Source organism: Taurulus bubalis (genome assembly GCF_910589615.1).
Source record: "Taurulus bubalis genome assembly, chromosome: 8".
In the NCBI taxonomy this organism is placed as follows: Eukaryota; Metazoa; Chordata; class Actinopteri; order Perciformes; family Cottidae; genus Taurulus; species Taurulus bubalis.
The window spans coordinates 14,277,789-14,298,084 of NC_136596.1; the positions used below are offsets into that span (position 1 = coordinate 14,277,789).

Genomic DNA, 20,296 nt, shown 5'->3' on the forward strand with positions numbered 1-20,296 from the left:
GTCCGCGACCTCATTAAGTTTGTTATATGAAGCTGGAAAATTCACCCACACAGATGATCTAGATGATTTTTTTTTTTTAGAAGTACGAAATTATTATTATTATTATTATTATTATTATTATAATTATTATTATTATCAGAAAAGACAGAGTAAACACATGTCAATGATAATGATGCTAACATATCATTTTACAATTAATGAAAAATGATCCAACAAAATACACTTTTTTTTCTTCCTTTTCCCTACATTTGTCATTTAGTATTAGCTATTTTAGCTATACAATCAATCAATTATAAGTTAATCAGTTAAGTGTCTTTTGTGTCACTATATATTTCTAATGATTTCAGTATATAACTTGTGGTTTTTCAATAATTCAACAATTTTTATAATTGAATTCAGTTACTTTATTTTGAAGTTAAAATCACACCACTTCTGGTATGTATCGTTCTAGCTTTCTGTAGTTTAGACGCCTCTCTGCCGACTCTGACGTCACTTCTTAATTGTATTCAGGCATTTTGGGGGGAGATCAAATCGTGACAAAAAAGTTGTACAAAAAAGTGAAAGTCATAGTGAGATTGCAGATTTTAAAATAAAGAAAATACAGTGCAGCCTCTTTGTTTATTAGACCTACATTAAACAGCAGTGGCATCACTGAACTCACATTTCTATAAATCTATATATTCTTACATCAGAAACAGTCTAAGATCACCACAGTAGGCAGCATGGATCATTTATCAAACAATAGCTGCAGTTACTGATACTGAAAATAATTGTCTCTGAAAATATAATTAATTCTTAATGACAGTAACACTGAGGGCAATGCATAATGCATGAGGCCTGAACCTGAAAGTGATGAAGTATTGACAAGTTATTTTTCCAGTTCACATCTGATCCATCAGAAATCCTCCCAGTTTGTGCTCAGTTCCACTGAGCCCTCAGTGTAATGACCACATGTACTGCTGTCCAAAGCATCCTTGACCTGAAAGACAGTGTAACAGGGTAAACATTTTTAAAATAGATCTACTCACTGCAACAAGAGTTATCACAAAACAGAAAATAATAAGCCAAACTGAACATGTCTTACTTTGGGAATAACTGGAGGGTTTAACGTGCCGTTACAGAGTTCCTCCCAGTTTAATCCTTCAAACCATCTGAATAAAAATGGAGCATCACAACCTATAAAACCATATTTCTAAACAATGGCCTCCATGAATTTCTCAAGTCTAATACATCTGTCGTCTTACTTGTGCTTCTGAATGTCCTTGGCCCCATTTCTCTGACTGCCCAGTCTCTCCGAGGGATTGGTTCTTGGCAACAGAAAGCAAACAAGAACACACAAATAAATAAACTATGGATTAATACTCTGTCCTTCAAGAGGGGATGTTACACCACAGGTCGTGTCCACACACCTGCGTTGTTTCTTAATTGTCTTCTATCTACTTGTGTGGGGGTGCTGGATGAGGGGAAATATAATAGGCCTATGTAAAATATGGTGGGATGGAGGGACTTCTTAAATTATAATTAAATTATAATTCATAGTGTCTAGTGGGGCATATGTACAACACCTGCACAGTTTCTTTATGAGACTGGAGGCCTTTTTGCTGATGGTTTTTGGAAAGTCAATCTGATCAATACCACGAATGGTTGCAGTGAGAATCTTTATCGGGTCAGTGTCTCTGAATGGGAGCCTAGAGAGGGAAACAAGAGCCTGTCACTATCACATCAATCTACAGCTGGAGAAATGAGCTTCACAAATAGGGCTGCATAAACCTGTGAAACCTACCCTCCACTCAGAAGTTCAAACACAAAAATGCCCAGTGACCAGAAGTCTGCAGATACACAGTGACCTTTGTATAAGATGATTTCAGGTGCCATGTAGCCCGGTGTACCGCAGAATGTCCAGGTTTTCTTACCGATGTCAGCCTTCTTTAGACATCTGGAACCAATCTATAATGAGGGGATATTAGTTCACTTACAGTAAAACCCAGAATATGATTTCATACTGAAAATCTGAATTTATATTTGTAGCCAATTGTAGTACCAGTTTGGCATAACCATGCTCATCCAGAACTACATTTTCAGGCTTGACATCTCTATACATGACACCTCTGCGGTGAAGAAAGGTCAAGGCCTCAACAACACACGCCGTGTAGAATATGGTGCTGCATTCGTCCAAATGTCCCCTGAAAGAAAATGAGCAGTATGCAGAAGTGCTGGTTTAAGCACGCAGCAAACAAAACAAATGTTTGATGTAGACAGATGTAAGAATTCCAATCCTGTTCAGTCTTAAAATTACATTGTGATGAAAGCTTGGCTAAAACACAGCAGTAGCTCTATAAATATTTGATCAGTTTGATGACAAAAAGTGCCTTGCATCCTCTTTAGTCATAAATACTTACTTATCTTTGAGTAAACTATATAAATCCCCACCAAGACAAGCTTCTGTCAAAATGTACAGGCACGCTGCATCTCTGAAGGTTTTATGCAGCCTGTGATCAATACAAAAATAGAAGCATGTTAAAGATCATTGTGTAATCAAAAGAATCATAAATAGATAATTGTTGAATAACAGACACCTGGCTATGAATGGACAATGAGCCTCCATTAGGATGCGCCCTTCTCTCAGGATGTGCTCTTGTTGACTGTTGCTGAGGATCAGCTTTTTCTTAAGGACCCTCATGGCATAAAGACACTTGGTGTTGCTCTTTAGTTGCACCTGACAGAGGTAGAATCAATATATTACATTATAGAAACATGGAATCTGGAGGAGGCAGCTGCATGGCGGATCTGTGTCATTGTGTGTGAGCTGCAATACGATCAACACTCACCAGGTCTACGTGACCAAACTCCCCAACTGCTAGAGTGCAGATAATCTGGAAATCACTTAAGGTTGATGAGAAGAAATCAGCATCCTTGTCAGACCTGTTCACAAGCAAAACACAGGTGAGCCTGTACTATGTGTATGCTATAGGTGCAAATTACATGTAAATATCGTAGAAAATAGCATTGTAGCCTAATGCTCCTCACTCAGTTTTGGATTCAGGACTTTGCTGCACCTCATGACTACAGTCAAATACCGACCCACCAATGACGTCATTGAAGGTCCTGAAATACAGAAAGTACATGAACATTCTCAGTATCTCTGGCTAAGCACATCAATTCATGACCAACTTTGAGTATAGTGTAGTAACTGATTGAGATACTAGAGTTTGGCTATTGCTGCATACGTTTTTCTTGACTTTCTTTAAGTCGGAGAGATATCCTTTCAAATAATTCCCTGCATATCCGCACTAGCAGAACATATCCCTCTTTTAAACACGGCCTGAAGAACTGGCTTATTAGCAATCAGGTGTGTGAGCATGAGTCGTGACTCCCTCCTCAATGATTGTGTGTACAAAATGTGTGTATGTTTATTGATCTTTATGATGTTTTTATGATTTTATGATGAGGCCTATTTATATATTTGATCGTAACATGTATGTTTATTGCTTTTTATGATGTTTTTGTTATAACCATTTCTTTCCTTTAGTGATGGCTTGTTATATCTGGCCACAGGGACTACGGTTGAAATTTAGCCTTAGCTAAGACTGACACATTTACCCCTGGGTTGATTGATGTGTACGGTCCCTGTTCAAATAAATAAAAATGAAATGAAATGAAATATTTTACAGGTTTTACCCAACCAATCATTGTTTTTATAAACTCAAGCGAGGCATTGATGTTTGTTGCACCGTTTGTGGAGAGCTCGGAGAACCGCTAGTACATTTATTTTGGTCTTGGCCAAAACTACTGTGGAGTAAATTGTCACGATTTATCACTGATCGTATCTAATCTCCCTTTATATTACTTTTGAAAAATGTATTTGTTTAGATTAATCAAATTTAACTGAGATCTCCGTCTGCAGTACTATTTGTTTATTTGGATTATTATTTTTGACAACATTTTATATTCACAAAAAAAGCTGACAAGGCATGACAATATATTTATTTAATTTGGTCCCTCTGGTTGTATACAAAAACATGTGTTGTACACTTGTTGTATAATTGGCTCAATGAAGTCGGTAAAAGATATAAATAAAAATAATCAGTTACTGCTTTCTATACAGTGAATTTTTACGAACACAAAATATTGACTTACTCCCTGTCTATGACCAAGCATGAAACGTCACCAGCAGCAATAACATTCACAGTTCGAACATCCTCTCTAAAGACAGAGTGAAGAAGAAAATCTTAATATTACCAATGCAAAAAAAAAAATTGATATAATGGTGGCACAAATGTCAGTTTTCACCATCTTGTGCTCCTGTACCCGATGCATAATGTCTTCTGAAAGTGCATTATTTTCTCCTTACCCCCACAGCGCTTTCTCTCCAAACCACTGTCTCTCAGAGAGCTTAGAAAGAACAACCTGCTCTTCTTGGTCTGGCTTCTTCTCTGTCACTTTCACCTGGCAAGCACAAAAGAGAGAGGTAATGAAACATATGTAATGCTGGAGAGCATGGGCAGAAAGCGCCAAAGTCAATTATCACCATTATAATGCAATTCCGAAAGCTGCACTGACATTTTGTCCTCCACAGTCTAAATCTTTTTCTCTCTAAAAGCCTCATCTCATCTGTGCGGCAGGCAGAGAGCATGCAACTTTACCTGGCCTTTGCTAATGATGTAAAAGGTGTCTCCTGTGGCCCCTTGTCGAATGATGTAATCACCTTCAGTGTAGTGTGTCTGTGGAACATAAATGACAAACAAAGACAGCTGAAAATACATATAAAATAGGTAGCCTGTCTGTAAAATATCATGTTTACACGCTGTGTGCACGCAAAATCTATCAGCTGGATTCTGTTTGAACAACGAGTGATGGTTACACAAAGATTCACACTTTAAGAACTTAATCTGTACCTCCTCCATGAGGTCAGACATTTTCATGATGACATCCTCTGGCAAAGACTGGAGGAAGGGAGCGCTGCATACACAATGACAGGGTGGAAAAAGGTTTCATTTCTTCCCCAGAAACATTTAATAGGAATGTTGATATTTCGGTTAGTGTTAAACTAAATGCATCATTGTGCCAACTGACAAACAACATGACCCTGGTGATATCGTGCTGGAGATACTAAAATACAAAGCAGCTTTCCGGGCATGCTCTGTGTCAAATGAAGTGTATCGGTCCGATGTTCACCTGATAAGCAGCTCCGTTGAATGAGAAAGTCTGTTGAGAGCACTCTGCATTAGAATAGTCTGGTAGCACTTGCGGTCAATAACCCACAGCTTGCTGTCCGTATGAGCTGCAGTTCAAAAGACAGAGGATCTGGTCAAGGTTGTGACGGTGACACTGGAGCTCAGGTGGAAACACAATCAAGAAGCAAGTCTTGAAACAGCTCTCAAAGACATGTGTAGTTTGTGATGGATGTGGATTGAATGCAGGATCAGCTACAGACTAAATAGCAGACAGTAAGAAGGCCAGGACTTCATTAGAAATGCTCACTGTGTAGAATACAAAAAAAAGGTAAGTGCTTATTGTCTTACTTAGAGGGACTTTTAATATAAATGTAATCTGATTTCCTTAACTTTTAGCACTCTTTCTTGATAAAAGAGCTTTAAAGAGGGTGTTTTGAATTAATAATGACCCATATTGATTGATTCACCGAAGCGTCCTGCAAACGGAAGACATCCTCTAGAAAGTTTAATTACAGTAGAACCACCATCCGATAATATGGTGCAGCCCTGAAATCTCAATTCCCTCCATTTGGATATGCACTATCGGTTTTCACTAATGATATGTAATGTGCAATATGTTTTGAAGAAGCAAAACATTTTTGCAATATATAATTTGCTGCTGGGGGGTCGAAGAGGAGATAAATAGTGAGCCCTGAATGGATCAGAAGAAACAGCTGACAGAAATGGGCATGATGAAATGACAACAGACCACCGATATGAGCAGAGCATTGTTACTGGAGAGCAGGTTTATAGTGAAAACACTTCACTGGACAGGCTGACTGCTCACAATGTTAAATAAAGCAGTACAAAAAGGGAATGAGATGCTTAGGGACCAAACAAGGCAAATAAACACCTTTTTTTAGCCTATGTATTGGTGAAACCAAGTCAGACACATTCGTAGAACGTTTTCTCACATCTCTTTGATGATATATATATATATATATATATATATATATATATATATATATATATATATATATATATATATTTGTCTTATTTGTAACTGTTTGTGTGTGCATGTTGTACTGCAGGGAAGAGATGTGGCAAGGAGCCTGCTGGGTTATGCAGTAACGCAGAAAATGTTTTAAGTCCCTATCTTTGAGAGAAAAAACGTTTGAAGATGTGGTGTTTGTCTCAGATCTCAAAAATCTTTGATTTTAGATTCAAAAGACGTCTGTCTTGGACCTCTGGCAGAAAATCGCCTGCTAGTGATAATCTCTCAAATAATGATTATTTATATCCTGAACTGAGACTCCACCAGGGTTTTTTGTATGACATGACTCCATCAATATATATGAATACAAATATAAAACCAGGAACACAATGCTTTGATACCTGAGACAGAGTATGTGTGGGTGCAGTTGTAGAAGAGGGCCAGCTCCCCAAACATGTCTTCTGGCTCAATTGTGAGAAGCTTAAGTCCGTCTTTTGTCATATCTAGCCGCCCTTCTGTTAATAAATACACAGTCAGTGAAGAAACAAAGCATGTACATAATACCTGGAACTGTTATATGCATGTGTCAGGATGTCTGTGATATACTGTACAAAAAACAGATATTCAATCATCTCCAAGTGGATCAAGGCCACAACCTCTTGCTGGTTAGGATGACAAGTAAAAAATAGTTCGCGGCCACTCTCCATGAGATGTCACATCTCAAATGCAGTGAAGATTTCTGAAGACAATCCAGCCCTGATAAACTTTGCAACCACCTCAAAGCCAAACTCCTTTTCTCGTTGCCTTTTGTATCAAGTTGACATTTCAACACTAAGAAAACATCAACATAGATCACTAGTTATGCGAAGTTCCTCCTCTTTTCTTGTTCAAACATGCAGTTCTCACATCGCTGTGTTTGAGTGTAGTGTCAAATAACTAGATCGCTAGATATCTAATAACATTGTGAGCTAGCAGTAAGAAAATTAGGAAAAATCAAATCCATTTATCGGACTGTTCTCAAGCACCTGTAGTCTCAAGGAAATATGAATAAATGCCATAACAATTGTAAAAAGAATGATTTACCTTCTAAAATATAAGCCTGAGCACCGTTGCCCCCCTCCTGAATGACATAACAGCCTTGATTGATCGTGGTTGGATACATACAGGATATAATGGTTTGGATTTCTCCTTCGTCAAGGCTCTTCAACAAGTCATTCTTCAAAAATGATGACTGGATCAACCTCTGAGACCTGATGGAACAAAGGTAGGATATACCACTGATGTAATATGTAAAGGCAAGATATTAAACGCCTTCGATGAAGAATTGTTATGAAAAGGTTTGGAAATGTTTTGTCGATTCTGAGTAATGCAGAAAGCAGTCGGTTAGCCTTGAACATTTGAGAGACATATTTTCAGTAAGGACAACTGAGAGAACACTGCTCTTACTCCTGGCTTTTGTCACAGCTTCTATGTGAAACCAAGGTGAGGGTCACTGGGTCCAGAGTGAAAGGCTCAGAAATTGCTGTTTTTCTATTGGCTCGCTGCAAGTCCTCACTTTGAGCTGAGCAAGCTACAGGAAAACACACACACACACAATAAGTCAGGTTTAAGGCTTGCGCTATCGGTTGAGGCTTAAAACTATATGCTATTTATGAGCACCATGTTCTGTACCTGCACTGGCTGCAGAGGATCCTGGGAGGGAGACAGTGGCTCTGTAGCGATCCAGCTCTTCCTGCAGTCTCCGAATGAGTTCATCCTTTGTATCCAACTCCAACTCTAACTCATCTATTAGTGTGTCCCTCTGGCGGAGCTCCTCAATCTTTAATTGCAAGGCAAATTGGAGGTCCCGAAGTGTCCCCATTACCTCCAAACATCTGGTGACAAAACATAGACAAATATATCTCTATTAGCACAAACAAATACATTGAGTGGGTCCAAATACACACATTCCTGTCTGATCTTGAGTTGCAATGATTCCCCCTTTGTAGCTAATCTAAGTTAACTCGAACCTAGACAGTCATCTGCATCTCTTCCTGTAATTAGATCAGTAGCAATATTATTTATATAAACAGGAAATCAAAAAGGTAAAAAGGCTTTTAGAAGGGGTTGGATATACTTATTAAACAAATACCCATAAGTGCTTTACATGATAGATAGATAGATAGATAGATAGATACATTTTTGAAAGGCTGAATAGTAACAAAACATACTCAAGTATACGACAACGACACGTTTCCAGTGCAATTAAAAGAAGACTTTGCTCCATCAGCTTGTAGCGTTGCAGTGCAGTGCTTGACTCAAGGACACTTAACAAAAACACGAGACAACAAAGGACAAGAAAGTAGACGTGCTAGTAGACTAAAAGAGATAAAACAACTATTAAAAGGTCAATATAGATTCACTATTAAGTCACACACACTGTGTCCCTGCAAGGATAAAACATGGATTTTTTTTTTCGTTTTGTGTCGCAAACGCGCTCGGAGCCAAACGCCCTAATAAATATCCGTTTAAGTGCATGCATGAGTTGGTCAAATGTGAAAACAGCATTATATGTTTTCTAATAGACTAAAATTTGATGACGAATTGTATTTCACATTTCACACACACAAAGATCACTTACCACATGCAGCCTGTCTGACAACGTGTAAGTATGTCTCACTTGTCCTGATTATGTCTGTCCCTGTTTCGCATTCGACAGGTGCACAGCGTCTCTCTACCCGCCCAAGTAAAGCTGCTCCTCTCCTGCACGGGGCTGGCCAGGGCTGGGTACAGACAGCAGGCAATCACATGACCCAGACAGTGGAGACCATTCGGGAGGCTGAAATGAGAAATGCATGGACTGGATCCCAATTGGGTCAGAGGGTCTTTGGGGTATTTCAGAGCCCCTGGGACAGATAGGTCTCCGACAAACTGAGCGGTGAGAATCACTCATTTTATTCCCCAGGTATTTAGCTTGTTAGGGCTGTCTGTGTGCACTGATAAGTGGTTTTACTCTTACTCCATTGTAAGCTGCCATCAAAGTGGCCGATGCTGATATAAATATCGTACATGCTTAAATTGAGCCAGGACAACAATGGATGTGTTGGTCTGATGCAAATTCTTTTTTTTTTTTTTTTTTTAAAGGGTTATAATGATTAGCAAAAGTCACAATTACATACGCCTAATTTGGAGGAAAATGAACCATAGCTAAAATAACGGGTTACAACTTTCGTAATACCAAGTAATTATGAGTTTTTAAAGGACGCTCCTTCCACTTTACATTCCTCACCCCAACTTCGTTTTCCTTCACCGTCATGTATTCCTTTAATATGTAATTATGTTCTAAGTATCTCGAGCAGAGGAAAGAACAATAACGTGTAATTTTCTTTCCTCTTTTTGTTGAATTGTCCTCCACATGGAGTTGCCAGCAGCAGCAGCCATACAGCCCTCCAGCCAGTCGGCGGCAGTACGGTCACGTGAGAGAAGCAGCAGCAGCATCTGCCGGAGGAGAAGAAGAAGATGGGCCGTTCATAAGAGAAGAAACGCTGTGGCTATCTTGAGCTAGCAAAGTAACGTTAGCTGGCTTGATTGTTAAACGTCTTCTTGTGTTTGGTTCTGGGTATCATCGAAAATGATCCTCACCGTGAAACCACTTCAAGGGAAAGAATGCAGTGTTCAGGTAAGTTAGGCAGCACCGAGCTAACCGCTAGCTCCTTACCGCTAACAGCTAGCTTAAATCGCTACATCGGCTAACGTCAGCCTTTATAGGTGAGCGAGCTGAGTAGATGGTCCTGTATCATGCGCCTTTGAGTGAAGCAAGCACAATTATGATTATTCGGTTTCAGCGTTAGGTTGTTAAACTCCTTGCAGCGTAACGTTAGTTTTAATGGATCTACTGTACTTGTCGTCCAGCTGTGAATTGATGTTACACTAGATGGCTTGTTAGCCACATTCTTGAAACAGACACAGTAATGTTGACTGTCACGGACTTCCTCTTGATAGTCATCTCCTCTGTTCCATCGTTCTCTCACACACACACACACACACACACACACACACACACACACACACACACACACACACACACACACACACACAGTAGTTTAGTGGGAGCTCTGTACATCCTCACGTGGTGCTGGACCCAGTGAGTTTCTCAAGTTTTGATTTGATGACGTTACTAGATGAGGCACTACACTGAACTTTATCTGCAGAGGCTTTATGTGTCATGGGGACTACTATGTGATCAGTATGATATTGTAATGCAATAGATCAATATCAATACCTAGTAAAGGTGCTGTAAACCATTTGCTGATGTGTGTATCAAATGGGGGAGTATTTATCATACTGGTCTAAATGTTGTAATCAGCTGTTTATTTTTTTTAAACTGTGTCAGTGATCAAGACCACACAATGTGTTTCCTGATTTTGATCTGAAAGTTCAAAAGTACCTGGTCTGTGGTGCTAAAAGGATAAATACCACCACTATAGGCCAGTGACTGATTGTTTATTTTCTTTGGAATGAGTGTGCTAAAGTGGCAATTTATCAAGGTAGTGTGCATTTGGTACTTGGGAAGGAAGATGAATTCCCCATTCATTGTTAGTTGTGTATATAAAGTTGATGACATTTGAGTACTCTTCAGCCTAACAGGAGGAGAGGTGAGACTGCTTGCCAATTGTATTTAAGTGTGACTACATCATTGTGTTGTGGTTCTTCTAGGTGACTGAAGATGAAAAGGTCTCCACAGTGAAGGACCTTGTGTCAGAACGTCTCAACATACCAGCAAACCAGCAGCGGTTGCTCTATAAAGGAAAAGCGCTTGCAGGTAGATTTGCCAACAGTCCAGTGTTTAATGATCTTTATGCGGTATTGTAATTGCTTGATTCACCAATCTCTTTTGTACATGAAGCAAAACATTTTTGGGATGATTGCATACTATCTTGTTTTCTTCAGATGAACACAGACTGAGTGATTATTCCATCGGGCCAGAGGCTAAATTGAATCTGGTTATCCGTCCAGTGGGGGAGAGAACTGGAGCTTCAGGGACGGCTTACAGCAGCAGTTGCAGCAGCAGCAGCAGCAGCAGCAGCTCACAAGGAAGAGTGTGGCAGACTGTGTCCACTATCCTTGCTAGACACTTTAGTCCAGCAGATGCGGCAAAAGTGCATGAGCAGCTTATTAAGGTATTTATTAATTGTACTACAATGCATCGTAGTCTCAGTAAGTAGAGTGGGTCGTCTTTTAAGCACAAGGCTGGCGGTTCGATCCTTGGCTCCTACGGTCCCTTGTTCTAGAACAAGACATTGAATCCCAAGTTTCTCCCTAAATATATACATCATCAATTAATCATCTATCACAGGAATATATTTATAAAACTTGATCAATGTAAAAGGCTCTGCAAGATCTTAAATGGGACTTGGAAATCTTGGACTTACCAAATTATTTAGAGCCTGCTGTTGCAGTTGGTTTGGCTTCAGGTCTGCATTACTGAAAACTAAACAATACTTCCTATCTCATGCTTCATTAGAAATGGAACACTATTGCCCTACATACAACATGGTTAAAAGAGAGTGTTGAATATTTTAAACATGCTCTTTCTCAATATGTCTATTTTGTTTTTCTTCAAGGACTATGAACGTTCACTTCGACAACTTAGTCTAGACGACATTGAGCGTTTGGCGGGAAGACTGCTTCACCCCGACGGCGAAGGCATGGACACCTCATACATGGACTAAGCCTAGCTGAAAGTTGCTTATTGTGATTATCTTTTGAGAGGCGCTCAGTTCTTGGAGGTGCACACAGTGTTTAGAGTGTGAGACATGGAAAATACAGTATCGGTTTTCTTGCATTGAGCCGTGTGCCTAATCATTGGCTGAGTAAAGACGGATACCAGTGACTGACGATTATCTCAGTAATAGGGCTTTCTTGACCATGAAGGACTTAGATAAGAAAACTTGGCAACTTTGAATTGGTCACTGTCATTGATGTTGCAGAAATGACACAAGACCTGATTACATAATGTTTGAAAACAAAGGAATCCATCTATGCTGTTGGTTTCACATGATCTCTGGCTGCTACAACTCCCATCTGACTGTAACGTCTACTGGAGGGTTTTTGTTAGTCACTTCTGTGTCGGATGGTGTGTTCTGTTAACCATCCTTGAAAGGGTAATACATGTTTTATTTCGTAAGTAACTGATGTTCATTGAATGATTTGCAAATAGTGTGTGTGTGTGTGTGTGTGTACAGACATTAATAAACCACAGAGGAAAAAAAGTCTGTTTACTGTTTTGTTGAATGCTGACATCTTATGTTAAAGAAGAAAAAAAAGACATAATATATATGTTGACTAGGAAGGTTTTTTTTGTAAGCAGTTTCTACCATTGAAAAGTAACAGCGGTTGAATATAAAAATATATTGTGTTTACAATGACTTTTTAAGGCGTGACCAAACTGCGACTCTTACACGTGTCGACCAATCGGATAACAGTAATGCGTCTCCGTTATTGTTTTGACCAATCAGCTTGAGGACGCGTATTGCGAGTACCGCCTACGTGGTAAACCTCCTGTTTCTTTTCCTGCTAAATTTGGGTAACAATTCGGATGACATGAAACGTTTTTGATTGTCGCCATTTCCCCGCACAAATTATGACGGACAGAATCGTTGGATAAGGGTGGATACTGTTTCTTGGACATCGGTAAGGTGATAATGCAGCGTCGGGTATTTCCATTGATACGGTTGTTCCCTGAGATAAGCTAGCATTAGCACAAAGCTAGCACAACCGTTTCACTTCCTGCCTTCAGCACGTAGCTTAAGCCTGCTAACATCAACTGATAACACCGAGCCTTTCGGCCTGCGCTGCGGCAGTATTGGTTGCCGTGTAGGTCGGTGCCGTTATTGATTAACTGCCAGTGTGATTTGGGATGCGTTGGTCAAACTGCTGCTAGGGCGTTAACGTCACTCCCCTCGCATCAGGACCACTCGTCCCTTTGGTAAAGCAAGACGTCCTGTTGTAAATATTAAACTTTGAGTGTTTGCCTCTTTTGTACATTGTAATGCAACCAACTGCATTCTCATTAGGCTTTTTTGGAATAACGTTTACAAATGTAAGTTACATTTGTTTCAGTATGATTTAATGTGAACTGAGGTACTGAACTACTTTTCTGTCCTTTCTTTGAGTCCATTCATGATCCGTTTGACCAATTGAATTTAGTAACGGCCGGTCTATTGGAAGGATGGAGACTCTGATTCCCACCATCAACCGGCTACAGGAGGTGTTTCTCACAGTGGGTGCAGAAGTCATACAGCTGCCTCAAATCGTTGTGGTTGGATCTCAGGTCAGTCTGGAAAAAAACGCAATGAAAAGCATAATAGTAAACGAGTCCTGTAACCCTTTGAGGGGCTGAGTTTTTGTTGTGATGTTTTGATTTGATCAGAAATTGAATATGTATTGTGTTTTTAAAGTGAACACTGATATAGACTGACTGAATCAGTGCTGCTAGAAATGATGAATTGCTCTCATTCTGTGCTGTAACAGAGCAGTGGAAAGAGCTCTGTGTTGGAGAGCCTGGTTGGACGGGATTTCTTGCCTCGGGGATCAGGAATAGTCACAAGACGACCCCTCGTGTTGCAACTTGTTAATGTTGCCCCTCTACAGGAGAGAGCGAAAATCGAAAATGGTACCTTCAAATCTATCCATTTATTCACATTTTAAATAAGGAAGTTGTTTTGATTGTTCTTGAAAACCCACAATTGAGCTTTAGTACAAGTTATGATACACTAAGTCAGCATGTTTATCTTATATCATGGTCTGTTCTATCTGTATAGGCTTAGGGTCTGCTAGAAGTAGTGAGTAGTTAGCACTTTGGCATGGCGCTTTCACTCACTGTTTAAACTGTAAGCTACTTCTTCCAGAGCCTCTCTTTGCTAACATACAGTCTTTCTTCTTCTTCACTACCCTTTCAGGAAGTGGGGTAAAACAAAATGCCCAAATCAGCTACTCAGGTCTCAGTATATTTTGTCTGCATGTACTTGTCTTTGATTAGCCATTTCATTTCTTTTTTTAACTTTCTCAAACATTTCGTTTGTTCTGATCTTTATCTGTCAAGCATGATATCAGTCAATTTGTAATCTTTTCAGTTTGCATTTTTCCTCCCCAAAGTGTAATTTTATTGGCAGACATCTGTAAATGTACTTGCGCTCACTCTTATGTTTGTTCAGGTGTCAAAGCTGAAGAATGGGGTACATTTCTGCACTGCAAGAACCAGGTACATTCAACTGCCGATTTGAAATGACGTCCTTGCCGCCGGTGTCCTGTGTTGGTGTTCAATGGATGTATCATTCTCACACCTTTTTGACAGATCTTCGCAGATTTTCAAGAAATTCGTCGGGAAATCGAAGCAGAGACTGAACGCAATTCAGGTGACAACAAGGTGAGAGAAAGCATTAATGTTAGGTCAGTGATGCCTTCAATTTAGCTTTTTACTCTGGATTTATAAATGTCGCTCCTTTTTTCATATCCTCAAGGGTATCAGTCCTGAGCCCATCTATTTGAAGATTTTCTCCCCCAAAGTCCTTAATCTCACCCTGGTTGATTTACCTGGAATCACTAAGGTAAACTCAGCCACTTGACAAGGATGTTGATTTTGTTTCATGTGTGCAAACATAATGGTACTAGATGATAATTATCATCACATCTGCAATCATCACTGATTCACAGCAGAAAGCCGTGTGTGCTGTGCTTACACTATCGCTGACTGCTCGTTGTTTTTGCCTCAGGTTCCGGTTGGGGACCAGCCAGAGGACATTGAGGCACAAGTACAAGAGATGATCTTGTCCTTCATCTCTAATCCAAACTGCCTCATCCTCGCAGTTTCCCCTGCCAACTCTGACTTGGCAACCTCGGATGCTCTGAAATTGGCTCGTGAGGTTGATACAGATGGTAGGACATTTTGTCGCCTCATCTCCTCAGATTTCATTTAGATTTTGCTTATTACATAACATGCCTCAAGTAGAAATGCATTTTGAATTATTCAATATGCAGGAAGAATGTATGATGCTTAAATCATTATAGGCTATTGGACCTGTCAGTCTTTACTGTTGAAAGCATTCTAACAGTTACAGTTGCTTAGAAAATGATTGTTGCTGTCATGCTGCACTCTGAATAATAGATTGATGGACGACGTGAATCTGCTTGTAGTAATTGTCTTGTAGGTAGGCAATATGGCCTTTAAGTGCCGATTTTACATTTATAGTGTGCTAGTTAGGATATCTGTAGCTGAGCCCAAATGTTCGTGTGTGTGTGTGTCAGGTCGTCGAACACTGCTGGTTGTCAGTAAGCTGGACCTGATGGATGCTGGGACTGATGCTCTTGAGGTCCTTTTGGGTCGAGTCATTCCAGTCAAACTTGGAATTATCGGGATAGTTAACAGGTTTGCAGTGATACATTTTTATTTTATTTGAGCTATGTAATGTTTTAATCTTCACAATACAGTCAGGAGGCAAGTTATTCATGCCCTTATTACCCTGAACATCTGATTACTCTCCCGCTCTTTCCCCAATTGGTTATCCTCCCTAGGAGCCAGCATGACATCAATACCCAGAAGAGCCTTGGGGACTCAATGAGGGATGAGCAGGCATTCCTGCAGCGCCACTACCCCTCGCTCGCCGCACGTTCCGGCTCACGCTATCTGGCCAAAACTCTCAGCAGGCTGCTCATGCATCACATCCGGGATTGCCTGCCAGAGCTCAAGACCCGTGTGACCGTGCTGAGTGCCCAGTACCAGGCGCAGCTCAATGGCTATGGCCAGCCAGTAGAAGACCACAGCGCCACCCTGCTGCAGATTGTCACCAAGTTCGCCAGTGATTACTGTCACACCATTGAGGGAACGGCCAGATACATCCAGACCTCAGAGCTGTGAGTTTAATTGATTTACGGTAGCAGTATCTTTATTTTACACATAATGTTTTTTTTCTGATCATAGCAGCCTTTGTTTCATTTTCCTGTGATTTCCTTTTAGGTCATCATCGAATTTTATACTTTGTGTTGCATGCCGCATTTTACCTGCATTGGTTCATAATTTATACCATGAGGGTTATTTTCTTGTGGTAATGTAATTGTAAATTGAAGTGGTATCAGCATCTTCTGTTGGCACCCTCATCTCTACACCTCTCTTTCCACAAAGTGATTCATTTATGTAAATATGTAGAGAGCAAATATTTACCTTTTTTGGTTGACTGCATTTCATTTTTGCATGATTAACATTGCTGACACACAGCACTAAGAAACAGCGTTGGTGTCACAGCTGAGCTCATCTCTGCTACAGCTGTGGGGGTGCTCGGATCTGTTACATATTCCATGAGACCTTTGGGCGCACTTTGCAGTCCATTGACCCCCTGGGAGGATTGACTGAGCTTGATATCCTCACCGCCATTCGCAATGCTACGGTGCGCTTCTCCTGACTTCTCTTCTTGTAATAAGTTTAATCCCAATTCTAGTCAAGTTCTCTTGTTAGGAGGAATAGCAGCTAAATTACAGAGTGTGTGTGTGTGATTTGGCCTGCAGGGTCCGCGGCCAGCACTGTTTGTGCCCGAGGTGTCCTTTGAGTTGTTGGTGAAGCGGCAAATTAAGCGACTGGAGGAGCCCAGTATGCGCTGTGTAGAGCTGGTTCATGAAGAGCTGCAGAGGATCATCCAGCACTGCTCCTCCTATAGCACACAGGTTAACCAAAAGACATTGACACATTTTGATTTGATTCACTTGCTGAAACAGAGACGCATGAATTATGACAGCACCATGTTGAGAAATGATGTCTTTGTCTTTGCAAGGAGCTTCTGCGATTCCCCAAACTGCACGATTCCATTGTGGAAGTTGTGACTGGATTACTGAGAAAGCGCTTGCCGATTACTAATGAAATGGTAATCCATGGCTTAGCTAAAAGGATCTTTCATACTAATTGTAATATCTAACAGCCAAGTCCTATTTATCACTGAAGATTTATTCTGTTTTTTTCCCAAGGTGCACAATTTAGTATCAATAGAGCTCGCCTACATCAACACAAAACATCCAGACTTCACGGATGCAGCACAGGTCTCTGCATCTGTCAACAGTCAGCAGGTAGTTATTTGTCCCTTACAGCAGGTACTCTCATTTATCATTTATTCTGCTAGGGTAAACTGTAGTAGTCAAACTCTAAAAAAGCCCCTTTCAAAGTTTGCAGTCGAGTTCCAGACTCAGTCAAATGAGCCTTGACCCCCTGACTTCCTCTGATTTTTTTGCTGACAGGCGGAGGCTCTTGATGGAGGAAAGCGCTGGAAGAACGAGAAGGTTGCGGAAGAGAGAGTCTCGGCTTCAGGCTTTGGCAGTCCCAGCAAAGGCCAGTCCATTAACCTGCTTGACACAGTGAGTGGTGGGATTAGCAGAAGAACAAAACACTTAGTAGTGAATACATTGCACGCTGTCAACATTTTACTTTGCCTCTCTGTCTCTCTGCCAGGCGGTGCCTGTATCGCGCAAGCTGGGTGCAAAGGAGCAGAGGGACTGCGAGATTATCCAGCGCCTCATCAAGTGCTACTTCCTTATTGTCCGCAAAAGCATCCAGGACAGGTTCGACTGGAACAAGTCCACGGGGGGGCATTTCCCCTTCTTTCTGCTATTGTTGATCTCAGTTGTTTTCAGTGATTTGCTAACTTTTTATCTCGGGGCTGTGTGTCCGCAGTGTGCCCAAGACAGTGATGCACCTCCTGGTAAACTTTGTGAAAGAGCATCTGCAGAGTGAGCTGGTGGGTCAGCTATACAAACAGTCACTGCTGCAGGAGCTGCTCATTGAGTCACAGGACACGGCACAGCAGCGGACCGAGGTTGCTCAAATGCTTGAGGTAAAATTGGCTGATGGTTTTGTTCTCTGAATAGGTTCTGAGCATGACAAACAGAAAGTCCTTTCTTTTTCTCTTTTTATCTACCGTTTTAAAGCCAGTGATTTAACTTACCTCTTTGTTTTCTTTTTCTTTTTCAGGCGCTCCAAAAAGCCAATAACATCATCTCTGAGATCCGTGAGACGCATCTGTGGTAGCCAGAGGAAAAGAACAATTCCCTTGTCATGGGACAGCTTTGAGAGTATGAGAGTGTATTTGAGTTTACACACACAGAAAGAGAGTGTGTGTCTGTGTGTGGCAGCGCCCACATTTTCTCATGGACCAATGACCGTAGCACATTTTGGTACTTTTGCTTTTCACTATGAACGTTGTGTCGCAAAGCAAACTGATTAAACACTCAGGCCGAAAGTGTTACAAAGTTGAAATGTTAAACACACGGTCACAAACTAAATCTTTCAGCATAAATTGCGACAAAATACTTGGTTGGCTTGTATGATTGTTGCTGTAAATTTAAAATTTTAAGTGAAGTTGTTACCTAGGGTGTTTTTTTTTTTTTTTTTTTTGGGATCAAAATGTGTTTGCACTGTACAATTCCACACAAAAAAACTGGCCTTCCTCTGAGCCTCTTTAGCAGATGCTAAAACTATGCTAAATTAGATTTTTTTTTTTCAAACTTGAATCCCCTTTATTATATCTCTCACCGGAGATTAAGTGGAAATCCAACTCAATTAATGCTGACTGCAATGCAACACTGAAGACAGACCATGGTCATTTGTAGTTTAATATCAATTATATCAGGTTTATTATCAGCCCATTTATTCTGTTGCACTCATAAACAAGGAGACCAAATTTTCCCAATATACATTTTCCTCTGTTTGTAGGAGACGAGTTGGGCAGCTATAATATGTAGAGTGTATATATTCTATAGTATCTAAAAAACAGAAATGAATAGACTATATATGAATAGTCAGGAGATTATGTAATACTCCATCATTTGATTTAAGATCCAAATGGTGGGGCAGTAATGTTCTCTAGCTTCTCTTTATTTCCTCAAGTCATTTGTTCACTGGGTTCCGCTGTTAATAATACCGAGAGATAAGATGGTTCCCTATTATTGTCCCTGTCCACTAGTAAGGACATTTCCCAAGTAAAAGAGACTCAGTGTGCAGATACCTCCTGCATGCAGAGCCATTGGCTTCTGTGCCAATTATAATTTAATTGTATAATATTGTTAGATGTGTAAAACAATTCATCTTTTTCCATTTCTCCCCAGTCTAGGCTGTTGTTCAAGCAGATTCCTCCACCAAGTGCTATCGCCATTAATGTGAATCTCCTTTCATATCCAAAACAAATAGCTCTCCTAAAAATTAGGCTTTTTCAGGAAGACCTGCCTTAACAGGGACCATCAAACAGAAACTCTTCTGACTGTTTCTTCTGTGTGATCAGGGAGCGAACACAACATCTTTTCAGGCTGTCTTTCTGGTCTGCTCTAGGTCTGCATGTGTGTGTTCAGTATGCATTTGTGGATGTATGAATGGCTGATTAATGTATATTTTGTATTATTTAAATGTATTTTTATTATGTGTCAACTGCCTATGAGTTCTTGCCTGCCAATATTTGTGATACATGTTTACTGAATGAAGTCTGTAGAGATTGGAGGGACTCATTAAACCCTAAAAAAGGACACTGTATTAAGTCTGATTGGGTGTTATTGACAACATGCAGTTAAAGAAATAGATATGTTTTCATACAATCTGTTCATTTGGCTTCAACAGTGAGAAGTGATTACTCTCTCTGCCTCACTTGATTGATCTCAAGTGACTGAAAATGTCTCTTCAGTCAGATGGATCTGTTACAGCCACATCAATAGCATGAAGACAGTCTCCTGAAGGGTGACACACACACACACACACACACTGTGACATGAGTAGCAGAATAAAATCAGTTTTCTTTGTGGTTGACACACACGGCACCACCTTCTATGCAAAGAGCTGCATGGGGTGACACTATAGATTTAACCGTTCCCATTTGAGATAATGGGAGTATTTTTATTGCCAATGTAATCCAAGTTAAACCTGAGCAGAGGTTGAGACGTGAGGTGATGGATGAGTTAAATGTGGCTGTAAGAGTGGAGAGCTGGTCATTAATATTAGATGAGAGTGAGCGAAGACAGTCCAGGAGAAACCAGTATTTGCACAAGGCACACACTTAGATGGCGTTGATTTTACGAACCCCACAAAAAAAAATGTGTGTACTTGTACACACAGAAGTCATGTACAACAGAGATGCATGTTAAACGG

The 20,296-nt window shown here is 40.3% G+C and overlaps 3 protein-coding genes across 3 annotated transcripts; 2 read left to right on the forward strand and 1 right to left on the reverse strand.

Moving 5' to 3' along the window:
* Positions 1-877: 877 nt before the first annotated feature.
* On the reverse strand, positions 878-8,008 carry prkg1l (protein kinase cGMP-dependent 1, like; the record flags this gene model as incomplete). The annotated part of the gene is made up of 19 exons (XM_079222310.1): positions 878-979; positions 1,085-1,151; positions 1,245-1,307; positions 1,566-1,688; positions 1,784-1,947; positions 2,042-2,183; positions 2,400-2,489; positions 2,577-2,716; positions 2,829-2,922; positions 3,028-3,105; positions 4,138-4,203; positions 4,352-4,446; positions 4,644-4,721; positions 4,896-4,959; positions 5,176-5,281; positions 6,549-6,662; positions 7,231-7,397; positions 7,594-7,717; positions 7,819-8,008. The coding sequence occupies 19 exons, from the start codon at positions 8,006-8,008 to the stop codon at positions 896-898; spliced, it is 2,049 nt and encodes a 682-aa protein (XP_079078436.1). The 3' UTR covers positions 878-895.
* Positions 8,009-9,724: 1,716 nt separating this feature from the next.
* On the forward strand, positions 9,725-12,377 carry ubl4a (ubiquitin like 4A). The gene is made up of 4 exons (XM_079221856.1): positions 9,725-9,805; positions 10,843-10,948; positions 11,077-11,306; positions 11,751-12,377. Exons 1-4 carry the CDS (start codon positions 9,758-9,760, stop codon positions 11,856-11,858), a joined length of 492 nt encoding a protein of 163 aa, XP_079077982.1. The 5' UTR covers positions 9,725-9,757; the 3' UTR covers positions 11,859-12,377.
* Positions 12,378-13,357: 980 nt separating this feature from the next.
* Positions 13,358-19,687, forward strand: LOC306740603 (dynamin-1-like protein; the record flags this gene model as incomplete). The annotated part of the gene is made up of 17 exons (XM_079222823.1): positions 13,358-13,459; positions 13,660-13,801; positions 14,088-14,126; positions 14,343-14,389; positions 14,483-14,554; positions 14,649-14,735; positions 14,901-15,063; positions 15,433-15,560; positions 15,707-16,038; positions 16,448-16,568; positions 16,687-16,842; positions 16,950-17,039; positions 17,140-17,238; positions 17,407-17,523; positions 17,618-17,727; positions 17,840-17,999; positions 18,137-19,687. The coding sequence occupies 17 exons, from the start codon at positions 13,358-13,360 to the stop codon at positions 18,191-18,193; spliced, it is 2,022 nt and encodes a 673-aa protein (XP_079078949.1). The 3' UTR covers positions 18,194-19,687.
* Positions 19,688-20,296: the final 609 nt, after the last annotated feature.

Coding starts and splice junctions, on each gene's coding strand:
- ubl4a (XM_079221856.1), top strand. CDS start 9,758: ATGATCCTCACCGTGAAACCACTTCAAGGGAAAGAATGCAGTGTTCAG. Junction 10,949..11,076: donor TAAAGGAAAAGCGCTTGCAG/GTAGATTTGCCA, acceptor TGTTTTCTTCAG/ATGAACACAGACTGAGTGAT. Junction 11,307..11,750: donor TGCATGAGCAGCTTATTAAG/GTATTTATTAAT, acceptor TTTTTCTTCAAG/GACTATGAACGTTCACTTCG.